Source organism: Hirundo rustica, chromosome 29 (genome assembly GCF_015227805.2).
Source record: "Hirundo rustica isolate bHirRus1 chromosome 29, bHirRus1.pri.v3, whole genome shotgun sequence".
NCBI classification, from domain to species: Eukaryota; Metazoa; Chordata; class Aves; order Passeriformes; family Hirundinidae; genus Hirundo; species Hirundo rustica.
In genome coordinates, this window is record NC_053478.1 from 2,013,557 (window position 1) to 2,025,398 (window position 11,842).

At 56.3% G+C, this 11,842-nt stretch overlaps 1 protein-coding gene across 1 annotated transcript; it reads right to left on the bottom strand.

Moving 5' to 3' along the window:
* Positions 1 to 5,924: 5,924 nt before the first annotated feature.
* On the bottom strand, positions 5,925 to 9,629 carry LOC120764200 (zonadhesin-like). The gene has a single exon (XM_058423760.1). It carries the CDS (start codon positions 9,627 to 9,629, stop codon positions 5,925 to 5,927), a length of 3,705 nt encoding a protein of 1,234 aa, XP_058279743.1.
* Between the last annotated feature and the right edge of the window lie 2,213 nt (positions 9,630 to 11,842).

The following is an 11,842-nucleotide window of genomic DNA, read 5'->3' on the forward strand; positions in this document are numbered from 1 at the left end:
AGGAATTTATGGAATTAACGCCGCTGGGGAATCCCTTCCTCCCTTCCCTTTAGGAGGCCTCGCCCCGTAAATCCTGAATTTTATGGGATTGTCCAGAGTCCAACTCTGCAGAAGCCATAACCCAAAAATACTTCAACTCCCTCTGTAGTCAGCTCCATCAGCAGACGCTCCCGGGATTTCCTCTTCCTCATCAGATCCTCCCGTGCTGGGAATTCCCAACCACAGAGGCCAGAGGCCACGAATCCCGCCATTATCCCATGGAATCACGGGATGGTTTGGGCTGGGAGGGATCTCAAAGATCATCTCGTTCCAGCCCAGGCCAAATTCCTGCAAGACCTGTCCAGCCTGGCCCCGGACACTTCCAGGGATGGGGAATCCCCGGAATAACCTGGGCCAGGGCTTCACCGCCCTCAGTTTCTTCCCAATATCCAACTTAATTTCCCGGATTTCGGTGTAAACCCATTCCCCCGTTCCCTGTCTCTCCAGTTCCTGAGGAGAAATCCCTCTCCAGCTTCCCTGGAGCCCCGGCACATCCTGGGAAGGGCTCCGAGGTCTCCACAGGCTGAACATTCCCAGCTCTCCCATCCCGATGATCCTCCAGCTCCTGGGATGTCACTGGAATATTTTTGGGGGGGGGGGATTGATGGGGCTCATCCTTCCGTGAGGGAAGGGTTGGCCCAGCGGCTGCAGCGCCCATTTCCAGCCCATTTCCTCCTCTTGGCTTCTCCCAGAGGTGTCCCCGGCTCCTCCCGCAGGAATCCTGCAGCTCCCTCCTTCCCACCCATCCTCTTTGAAGTCCCAGGAGCTGCTCCACAAGATCCATTAATTTATTTAACTCCCGGCCTTAACGAGGCAGGAACGAATTAACCAGGAGGGAGGAGGAGAGGCAGCCACGGTTTTGGAGGAGGTGACTTCTCCCAGCTCCTCCAGGCAGAGCAAACCCCAAATGAAATCCCCAATTCCAGGAGAAATCCCGGAAGAGCCAGGCGGGACCGAAGCTCTCCCGCGACCCCGGATTGAACTCTCTGTTCCACGAGATATCCCGATAGAAAAATCCCCTGATAAAGCCGAGGTGGACTCACCGGGTCACCGGTCCTGGCGAGCGACGGAGGAGCCAAAGGAACTGGCGGGAGCCTCCGAATCCAAACCTTTTATCCCGGCCGGAGTGGCGTCAGCTCCGGAAGCGCGGGAGCCCAGGGGGATGGAGCGCTGACCACAAACCGCCCCGGCAGGCTCCACCTCCACGTGCTTTGCATGTTTGTTTGCATCCTAATTTTTGGTGGAAGCCCTCTTCCAGGAAAGCAGGTGATGCTGAGCCAGCCCCGCTCCCACCCCGGTCATTCCCAACGGAGTCATGAGAAAAAAATCAACACCGACAGCAACAGAAAGCGGCGGGCGCTGGATTAATTGGTTTTCAGATTTAATTCGCTTATTTCCAGGGCCTTATTTCCATAAACGTCGGGTTTTTGATGGCTGGGGTTTTTCCGAGGCGGGATGGCTGTTATTAGGGAAGGTGGATAATTAATTGGATTTGCTATGAGGAATTGCCCGTCCCGATTCTCACGGAAAGGCACAACCAGTCCTCCAGCACTCCCACAAAACCTTGAGGGAATCATTTACTGGGTTTGCCGAATAAACTATTTCATCCATCCAATCCATTCCTTTCCATGGATTAACACCCCCCGTGCTTGGGAATTCCAACGGGGACACAGCTCCAGGCCCTTTGAGGAGCATTTTGAGCCGTCCAAGGCGGAATTATCGGCATTGTAAAGATGCTTTTTCCCTCCCAGAAAAGTGCAAAAGGCTCCGGTTTAGGCGGGAATTAGGGACACAATCTTTTATTAAACTTTTGCTGATTACGGAAATTTTTCTCCCAGATATTCCCAACACGGAGGTGGGAACGTGACCATCACAAAAATCCCAAAAAGGGGGGAAAAAACCCACCCCAAAACCAACCAGCCCGGCACGAGCATCACGTCCTGCTCACGCCCAAAACACGGAGAATTCCGGAGAATTCCGGGCGTCAGCTCCGGTTCCTTCCGGGAGCCAGGAATTCCGCGCGGAGCTGACGGATCCTCACGGATTTTGCCACCTCAGGGGTGTCTCAGCTTTTCCACCCACTCAGCTCCCCTCGTCTCCGGAGGCTCCGCTGGCCCGGAGGCTTCCCTGGGGATAAATCGGGATTCCCGGAGTGCGGATTGCTTGAACACCTCCTCGGGAGGAGAAACCGCTCCCGGCAGAGCTCGGATCTGGGAGCCGGAATTTTTTTCGGCAGACGGAATCCCTCCTCGTTTTCTCCCCCTGGAGCTGCCGGGTGTGGAAATGTTCCCCCCCGGAGCAGCTCCCAGCCGGCGCCTTCCCGAGGAATATCCCACATCCCGGCTGGAACAGCTCCTCATTATCCCCTCATGCTCCGGGCTCACCTCGAAGCCATCTCCGAGGGCCGGTCCTTTCCACCCCGAGTGGTTTTACGCCCTGTCGTTAACTCGGATTAGCGAGAAATTCCAGCGGAATTGTTTCGGGGGACGTAAGCGGATCCGCGCTCCCGGGAGCGTCACGGGGCTGGGATCGTTATCCCTAATTGGCGCTTGTTTTGGGAATCTCCATCGCGTTTGTGGGGAGCCGGAGTCACCGGAGTCGTCACGGGGCGGGTGAGTCAGGACCCCACAGCCTCCGGTGGCTCCGGTGACTCCTCCCGGAGCGCGTCCGGAGGGAATTCCACGAGGGAATTCCACCCAGCTCCAAGGGTCCAGTCCCATCTTGAGCTGAAGGGACAAAGGTTTTCCAGGATCCCAGAATCCCGGAGGCTGGGAAAGATCTCCCAGAGCTTCGAATCCTGATCCCCAGCTGCTCGCCCAGAATTCCAGGGATTCCCCGGACCACCCTGCCCGAGCCCCTTCCGAGGCCTGGCCGCCTTTTCCAGGAGGAATTTCCCCAAATTTCCCACCCTGAGCCTCCCCTGGCACAGCTCGAGGCCGTTCCCTCTTGTCCTGGCCCCGTTCCCTGGGATCAGATCCCAAATCCCTCCTGGAGGATCCCAGATCCCCCCTGGATCCCCCTTTTCTCTGGGATGAACATTCCCAGCTCCCTCAGGATTCTCCATTCCCTTTTCCAGCCCCGTTCCCATCTCTGGACATTCTCCAGCTCCTCCATTTCCCTCTTTCCATGATTGTCCAGACCTGGACACGGGGTCGAGGTCCAACCCCTCCAACCCTGGGCAGAATTCCCATTTTCCCGAGATTTTTTTTTCCCGCCTTTTCCATCGATCCTCACAGAAATCCGGGATTCTCCCCGTTTTCCTGCCCAGACCCTCCACACCCCGGCACAATTAGATCCAACTTTCCCCTCTCCTCATTCCCAAGGGAAGTTGGGAGCATCCGACCCGGCTCCGGGGCAGTGTCCAGGCGGCTCCGGGAATCCTGGAATTTTTGGGATGCCGGGAGGATGAGAGGAGAGGACACTGAGGCTCACATGGACTTGAGTCGGTGCCCCAGGGACAATTTGGATCCAGCCATTCCCGGAGGAACCCAAATCCCACTGCTCCGGCCTCTTTTCCTGTTTACTCCGGAAGGTGAGTGCTCGGGGAAGAATGACAATTAGCACCCGAGTAATTAAATCTGGGCAGGAGGAACTGGATGTGGTTATGGAAAAAAAAAATAATAATAAAAAAAATCCTCACCTCTTTTATCTCTTTGTCTTCTTTGATTTCCTCAAATTTTTTTTTTTTTCCCAGGAAAAAAAAAATCTCTGGATTTCCTCCAGGTGGTTTTTTGGTTTTTGTTTTTTGGTGGTTTTGTTTGTTTGTTTGTTCGGGGTATTTTGGGGGGGGGGGGGTGTGTTTTTGTTTTTCTGGGTTTTTTTGGTGGTTTTGTTTTATTTTATTTTATTTTATTTTATTTTATTTTATTTTATTTTATTTTATTGGATAAAATTATTTTTAGAAACTTTAGGGCTCGGAGCACTCCACCTGACGGAGGAAGCTGGAGGATTCCGCGACATTTTCCTGCAAGGAGCAGCGATTTCCTGCCTGCTTTAACATCCAGGTGCTCGCGCAGGAAGAATTCCCACCTGGTTTGGATTTTTTTCCCCTGGAAATTATTTTCCTGCTCTCTGCTGCTTCCGAGATGATTTATATCCTGATTTTAGGGACGCGTGAAGGATTAAACACCCCGCCAGAAGGGAAAAACAAACACAAAACCCATTATTTCTTTTTTTTTGTTGTTCCCACCTACATTTTACCTCCCAGGTTCGGGAGAAGGAGAGCAGGAATTTCAAGGAATTTTAGAGGAGTTTTGGGGGAGCGGAGGAGCTCGCGGGTTGTTCCCGAGCCTTGGGGAATCCTTGGAGGAGCCGGCGGCTGCTCCCAGACGCTCCCGCCCCGTCTGCCGCCGCCCCCGCCCGCATTCCAGGCGGGATTTGCTCCCCGAACCCTCCCCGGGCCGGGAACAGGCCGAGCTCAGCCTCGGGAATCTCCCGGGATGGGCCCGGGCTCAGCCCGGGGATCTGGGATCGGGAGGGAGCCGGGGGGGGACGGAGGAGAGCTTGGAAAATTCTCGGGCTTGGGGTTTCCAGGGGTTTGTCCAGCCCCTGGGAATGAGCTGGGATTTCAGGCATTTATGTGGGATATCGGGCATTTATGTGGGAAATTGGACACTGATCTGGGATATCGGACATTTATCTGGGATATCAGACATTGATCTGGGATATCGGACATTGATCTGGGATATCAGACATTGAGCCGGGATATCAGACATTTATCTGGGATATCGGACATTGATCTGGGATATCCGACATTGATCTGGGATATCCGACATTGGTCTGGGATATCGGACATTGATCTGGGATATCGGACATTTATGTGGGATATCGGGCATTGATCTGGGATATCAGACATTGATCTGGGATATTGGACATTGGTGTATCTGGAATATTGGACACTGATCTGGGATGTCAGGCACTGATCTGGGATATCGGACATTTATGTGGGATATTGGACATTGGTTTATCTGGAATATCAGACATTTATGTGGGATATCAGACACTGATCCAGGGTATCAGACATTGATTTATCTGGAATATAAGACACTGATCTGGGATGTCAGGCACTGATCTGGGATATCGGACATTTATGTGGGATATCGGACATTGATCTGGGATATCAGACATTGATGTGGGATATTGGACATTGGTGTATCTGGAATATCGGACACTGATCTGGGATGTCAGGCCGGTGTCAGGATTGAGGGAAGGGCCAGAGCTGTGCCGGGGGTGGGAATTGGGGCGGATTTCGGGAAAAGTTTCATCCCATCGGAACTCGAGAGCGCCGACCCCGGGGAAAGGTCACGATCCCAAACCCACCAGAGCTCCGGGACAACGCTCCCAGGGATTTTGGGGTGTCCTGGGCAGGGCCGGGAGCTGGGTTCGATTATCCCAGCGTGCTCCTTCCATCCCAGGGCTTTCCACGATCCCAGTGAGATTTTCCCAAGCACTTTTTTTTTTTTTCTTTTAATAAAAATGGGGATTTTAGGAAAGGAGTTGAAAGGATAAAGGGCGAGGCTGATGCCGAGATCGTTTCTTTTATTGTTTCAGACACGGAAAGGAAGAGGTTTATAAGGAAGAATGAGGAGGGACTCCAAATCCTCCCTGGAAGAGGGGAATTCCTGGAAAAGGGAAATCCCTGCAGCCGCACTCGGTGCGAGGGGGAGCTGCGGATTTCTCTCTCCCGGGGCGGGGGGGAAAAACCCCGGGGGCACAAAAATCGCTCGGTTACATCCCGCGAGGAAAGGCGCTTCTCTTGGGGTTAAAAACGGCAGGAACGGGGCAGAACGCCGGGAAAACGAGGACTTCCTCTTCCTTGGGAGATCCCACCGGGAATCCCCCCACGGGCAGCGGGGTCTCCTTGGGATCCCAGCCCGGAGCCCCCCTCAGGGAGCCCCGGATTTGGGGCAGCAGGAGACGGAGCGGAGCTGGCCGCACAGCGGGCACGTCTGCGTGACGCAGGTGGTGGGACAGGAGTCGGCGCACCTGGTGACAACCTGGGCGCCCTGAGGGGTGGCACAGCTGGGGACACGGCAGGGCGCCGGGCACGGGGTCACTCCCGGGCACGGGGTCACTCCCTGGCACGTGGTCACTCCCTGGCACGTGGTCACTCCTTGGCAGCAGCGGTCCTGGCACGTGGTGACACACTGGGTGACGTCCTGGCAGCAGGGGTCCTGGCATGTGGTCACTCCCTGGCACGCGGTCACTCCCTGGCAGGTGGTCACTCCCTGGCAGGTGGTCACTCCCGGGCACGTGGTCACCCCCTGGCAGCAGGGGTCCACACACCTGGTGGTGACACACTGGGTGACTCTGCCGCAGCACGGGTCCACACAGCTGGTGACACAACAGGGGTCCCGGCACCTGGTGACATATTTGGTGACCTCCTGGCAGCAGGGATCCCGGCACCTGGTTCTGCACTTGGTGACCTCCTTGCAACACGGATCCCGGCACCTGGTGACACATTTGGTGACCTCCTGACAGCACGGATCCACACATCTGGTTCTGCACTTGGTGACCTCCTTGCAGCGTGGATCCACACATCTGGTTTTGTACTTGGTGACCTCCTTGCAACACGGATCCTGGCACCTGGTGACATATTTGGTGACCTCCTTGCAACACGGATCCACACGCCTGGTTCTGCACTTGGTGACCTCCTTGCAACACGGATCCTGGCGCCTGGTGACACATTTGGTGACCTCCTGGCAGCAGGGATCCACACACCTGGTTTTGTACTTGGTGACCTCCTGGCAGCAGGGATCCTGGCGCCTGGTGACACATTTGGTGACTTCCTGGCAGCACGGATCCACACATCTGGTTCTGCACTTGGTGACCTCCTTGAAACACGGATCCACACACCTGGTGACATACTTGGTGACCTCCTGGCAGCAGGGATCCACACACGTGGTGACACACTTGGTGACCTCCTGGCAGCAGGGATCCTGGCAGGTGGTGACACACTTGGTGACCTCCTGGCAGCAGGGATCCACACACGTGGTGACACACTTGGTGACCTCCTGGCAGCAGGGATCCTGGCAGGTGGTGACACACTTGGTGACCTTCTGGCAGCAGGGATCCTGGCAGGTGGTGACACACTTGGTGACCTCCTGGCAGCAGGGATCTTGACACGTGGTGACACACTTGGTGACCTCCTGGCAGCAGGGATCCTGGCAGGTGGTGACGCACTTGGTGACCTCCTGGCAGCAGGGATCCTGACACGTGGTGACACACTTGGTGACCTCCTGGCAGCAGGGATCCACCACACACGCGGGGTCACACCCGGTCACACAGCGCGGATCCTGGCACGGGCTGGAGCCCTTGGGCACCTTCCTGTGACAGGGATCCGCACATCTGGAGCTGCACTTGGCCCCCTTCTTGGAGCAGGGGTCCGCGCCTCTGGCGCTGGCCTTGGCCGCTTTCCGGCACCACGGGAACACCCAGGGGCTGCTCCACTTGGTCACCTTCTTGCAGCACGGCTCGTAACACGGCGTCAGGCCCCCGGGGACCTTCGTGCCACACGGCTCCACACACGCGGGGACATCCTGATGGCACGGCTCCACACACGTGGTGACGCCCTTGGTGACCTCCTGGCAGCACGGATCCACACACGTGGTGACACATTTGGTGACCTCCTGGCAGCAGGGGTCCTGGCACGTGGTGACACACTCGGTCACTTCCTTACAACACGGATCCTGACACGTGGTGACACACTTGGTGACCTCCTGGCAGCACGGATCCTGACACGTGGTGACACACTTGGTCACTTCTTTGCAACAGGGGTCCTGGCACGTTGTGGTGACACACTTGGTGACCTCCTGGCAGCAGGGATCCTGACACGTGGTGACACACTTGGTGACTTCCTTGCAACATGGATCTTGACACGTGGTTGTGCACGTGACATCCTGACGACACAGATCCTGACACGTGGTGACACACTTGGTCACTTCTTTGCAGCACGGATCCTGGCACGTGGTGGTGCACTTGGTCACCTCCTTACAACAGGGGTCCTGGCAGGTGGTGACGCACTTGGTGACTTCCTTACAACACGGATCCTGGCACGTGGTGACACACTTGGTCACTTCTTTGCAACAGGGGTCCTGGCACGTTGTGGTGACACACTTGGTGACCTCCTGGCAGCACGGATCTTGATACGTGGTGACGCACTTGGTGACATCTTTACAACACGGATCCTGGCACGTGGTGACGCATGTGGTGACCTCCTGGCAGCAGGGATCCTGACACGTGGTGACACACTTGGTGACTTCCTGATGACACGGATCCTGACACGTGGTGACACACTTGGTGACCTCTTTACAACACGGATCCACACACGTTGTAGTGCATTTTGTGACCTCCTTGCAGCACGGATCCTGACACGTGGTGACACACTTGGTGACCTCTTTACAACACAGATCCTGACACACTGTAGTGCATTTGGTGACCTCCTGACAACATGGATCCACACACGTGGTGACACACTTGGTGACCTCCTGACGACACGGCTCCTGGCACGTGGTGACACACTTGGTGACCTCTTGACAGCACGGATCCTGACACGTGGTAGTGCATTTGGTGACCTCCTGACGACACGGCTCCTGGCACGTGGTGACACACTTGGTGACCTCTTGACAGCACGGATCCTGACACGTGGTAGTGCATTTGGTGACCTCCTGACAACATGGATCCACACACGTGGTGACACACTTGGTGACTTCTTTACAACACGGATCCTGACACGTGGTAGTGCATTTGGTGACCTCCTGACAGCACGGATCCACACACGTGGTGACACACTTGGTGACCTCCTGACGACACGGCTCCTGGCACGTGGTGACACACTTGGTGACCTCTTGACAGCACGGATCCTGACACGTGGTAGTGCATTTGGTGACCTCCTGACGACACGGATCCACACACGTGGTGACACACTTGGTGACCTCTTTACAACACGGATCCACACACGTGGTGACACACTTGGTGACCTCCTGACGACACTGATCCTGGCACACGGTTGTGCATTTGGTGACCTCCTGACGACACTGATCCTGGCACGTGGTGACACACTTGGTGACTTCTTTACCACACGGCTCCTGGCACGTGGTTGTGCACTTGGTGACCTCCTGGCAGCAGGGATCCACACACGCGGTGCCACACGCGGTCACCCCCTGACGACACTGATCCTGACACGTGGTTGTGCATTTGGTGACCTCCTGACGACACGGCTCCCGGCAGGCGGCCGTGGCTCTCTGGCCCAGCTCCCGGCAGTATTCCCGGCTGGCGGTGCCGCTCTCGGTCACGCAGCAGCAGCAGCAGCAGCAGCAGGGCCTGCGGCGCGCGGCGCTGCCGCAGCACCCGCCCGGGCCCTGGCAGCACGCGGGGACGCGCACCGTGGCCGCCAGGCCGCAGGGACCCGCGCCGCCGGAGCCCAGGCCCACGAAGGCGGCGGTGCCGGGGCGGCAGCGGGAGCTCCCGAGGGCCGGGAAGCGCTGGAAGCCGCAGGGATCCGCGCTGGAAGCCACCGGGAAGCTCCGTACCAGCACGGCGGGAGGCGGGAGGCAGATCTGGCTCAGCGGGCAGCCGGTGGCGCGACGCATTTTTGGGGAGGAAGGAAGGAAGGAAGGCGGGAGGCTGGAAGCAGGAAAGGGATAAAATTTAGGAGGTGTGAAAAGGTTCCGGGCAGTTTGGTACGCTAAGTTAAATTTCCTTGTTTTTTTTTCCAGGGGATCCTGAACCGGGAAAACAGCCGTGGCGAGGGAGTGGCTCCGCGTGGAAGCATTTCGGATAAATTTGTGGCTGTTTTCCGCCAACTTCCTCTCAAGGCGGGAAGCAAAAATCCTTTGGGCTCCTCGGGGTTTTTGGAAGGTCTGAAGCCTCCAGCTGCCCGCACCTCCCCTGGCTCCGGGAGGAATCTGCACCATTCCCTCCCTAATCCCACCCAGAAGGATTCGGATCCCTGATCCGGAGGCTCCGTGCGGGAAAAGCTCCCCAAGGAGAGGCTCAGGGTTCCCCGCAGGATCCGCCCGGCTCTTCCCACCCGGGTTTTTCCTGCCGGGCGTCCCCCGGAGCCTCCGCTCCTTCCCGGCCCTCCCACGGCTGCCCTTTGAAGTCCCAGCTCGGCCTTTTGATCTCTCCCAGCGCCACAATTCCCCGGGTGAAACCAGGAGAGAGGAGGAGAGGGAATTCTGTCCTCCTGGATGGAGAAGGAGCAAAACCCGCAGCAAGCAAACCAAACCCCGGGGAGGACGGAATTAAAAACCCTCGGGAATCCCAACCCCGGCGTCCCTGAGCAGAAACGCTTTAAAAGCTTTTTAATTTCCTTCTGCTCTGCTCCAAAATGAAAAAAAAACCAAACCAAGAAACCCAACCCCGGCCAGGAGGTGACACCGGGCCGGACTCACCCGATTCTCCACCGGCGAGCGCCAAATGAAACCAAAACTGGCTTGAGGAGCAGGAAAATAGAAATCCTTTTATAGGATTTGGGTGTCCGTGGCTCCGGAAGTGAGACACCTCAGGGGTATGGGAATCAAATATTTAATAATCCAGACCTGCTCGGCTCCAATCCTTCAATTACTTCGCTCCATGCTGTAATTTTTTGGATGTCGCCGAGGTGGGACATGAGGCTCCCGAGGAATTCCCAGTCCAGGTATTTCCTAGGGACTGGGAAATGCGGAGGGGGTGAGACAGCCTGGAAAAAATCACCCTCGGGATTAAACTCCTGGAAAGAAAACAACAACAAAACAAACAAAAAACCCCCACAAAACAAAACAAACAAAACTATCAAAACAAACAAAACAAACAAACAAAAAAACCAAAATAAAACAAACAAAACGATCAAAACAAACAAAACAAACAAAAAACACCAAAATAAAACAAACAAAACGATCAAAACAAACCAAAGCTGTTCTGGTGCATTTCCTCGCAGAGCTGGGACGGGGCTCTGGAAGGAGCTGGGCTCGCTCACAGTATTCCTTCTGGGAATGCTGTTCCCGATAATCACAGTTCTCCCTCCATCCCTCAGTGGGAAGAGCCCCTCCACGGATATTTTGGGCAGCTCCAAGAGGCCCCGGGATTGTCCCCAAGTCCTTTCTGGGGTGGGAAAATCCTTCAGCCTTTTCCTGCAGGTCCCTGGAATGTCTGGTGGCCTTGGTCGGTCTCCAGCCGTGGGACCCAAACAGGGCACAGCTCCAGATGTGCTCCAGGGATTCCTTGGACACTCCAGGGATGGGGATCCAACCCTCCCCGAGCCCCTCCCGAGGCCTTTTCCCTTTTCCAGGAGGGATTTTCCCAAATTTCCCACCCTGAGCCTCCCCTGGCACAGCTCGAGGCCGTTCCCTCTTGTGCTGGCCCCGTTCCCTGGATCAGATCCCAGATTCCTCCTGGAGGATCCCAAAATCCCCCCTGGAGGATCCCAAATCCCACCTGGAGGATCCTGAAATCCCCCCTGAGTATCCCAAATCCCTCCCAGAAGATCCCAAATCCCCCCTGGATCCCCCTTTTCTCCAGGCTGAGCCCCCCCCCAGCTCCCTCAGGATCCCCCATTCCCTTTTCCAGCCCCGTTCCCATCTTTCCATGATTGTCCAGACCTGGACACAGCCCCGGTCATTCCCATTCCCATCCCTGCCCTGGGCCCCTCCGGACATTTTTCTGCCACAATTCTCTGATTTTCTTCCTTAACACAAATTTGATCTGGTCGGGGTTTTGGCCGCCTCGGCCTCCAGGGAATTCTTCACATTCCGAGGATCTCCGGGATCTTCCAGGGCCTCTCCCGGCCCCAGGGCACAGCCGGGGCGAGGAAGAGGAGGAAGCC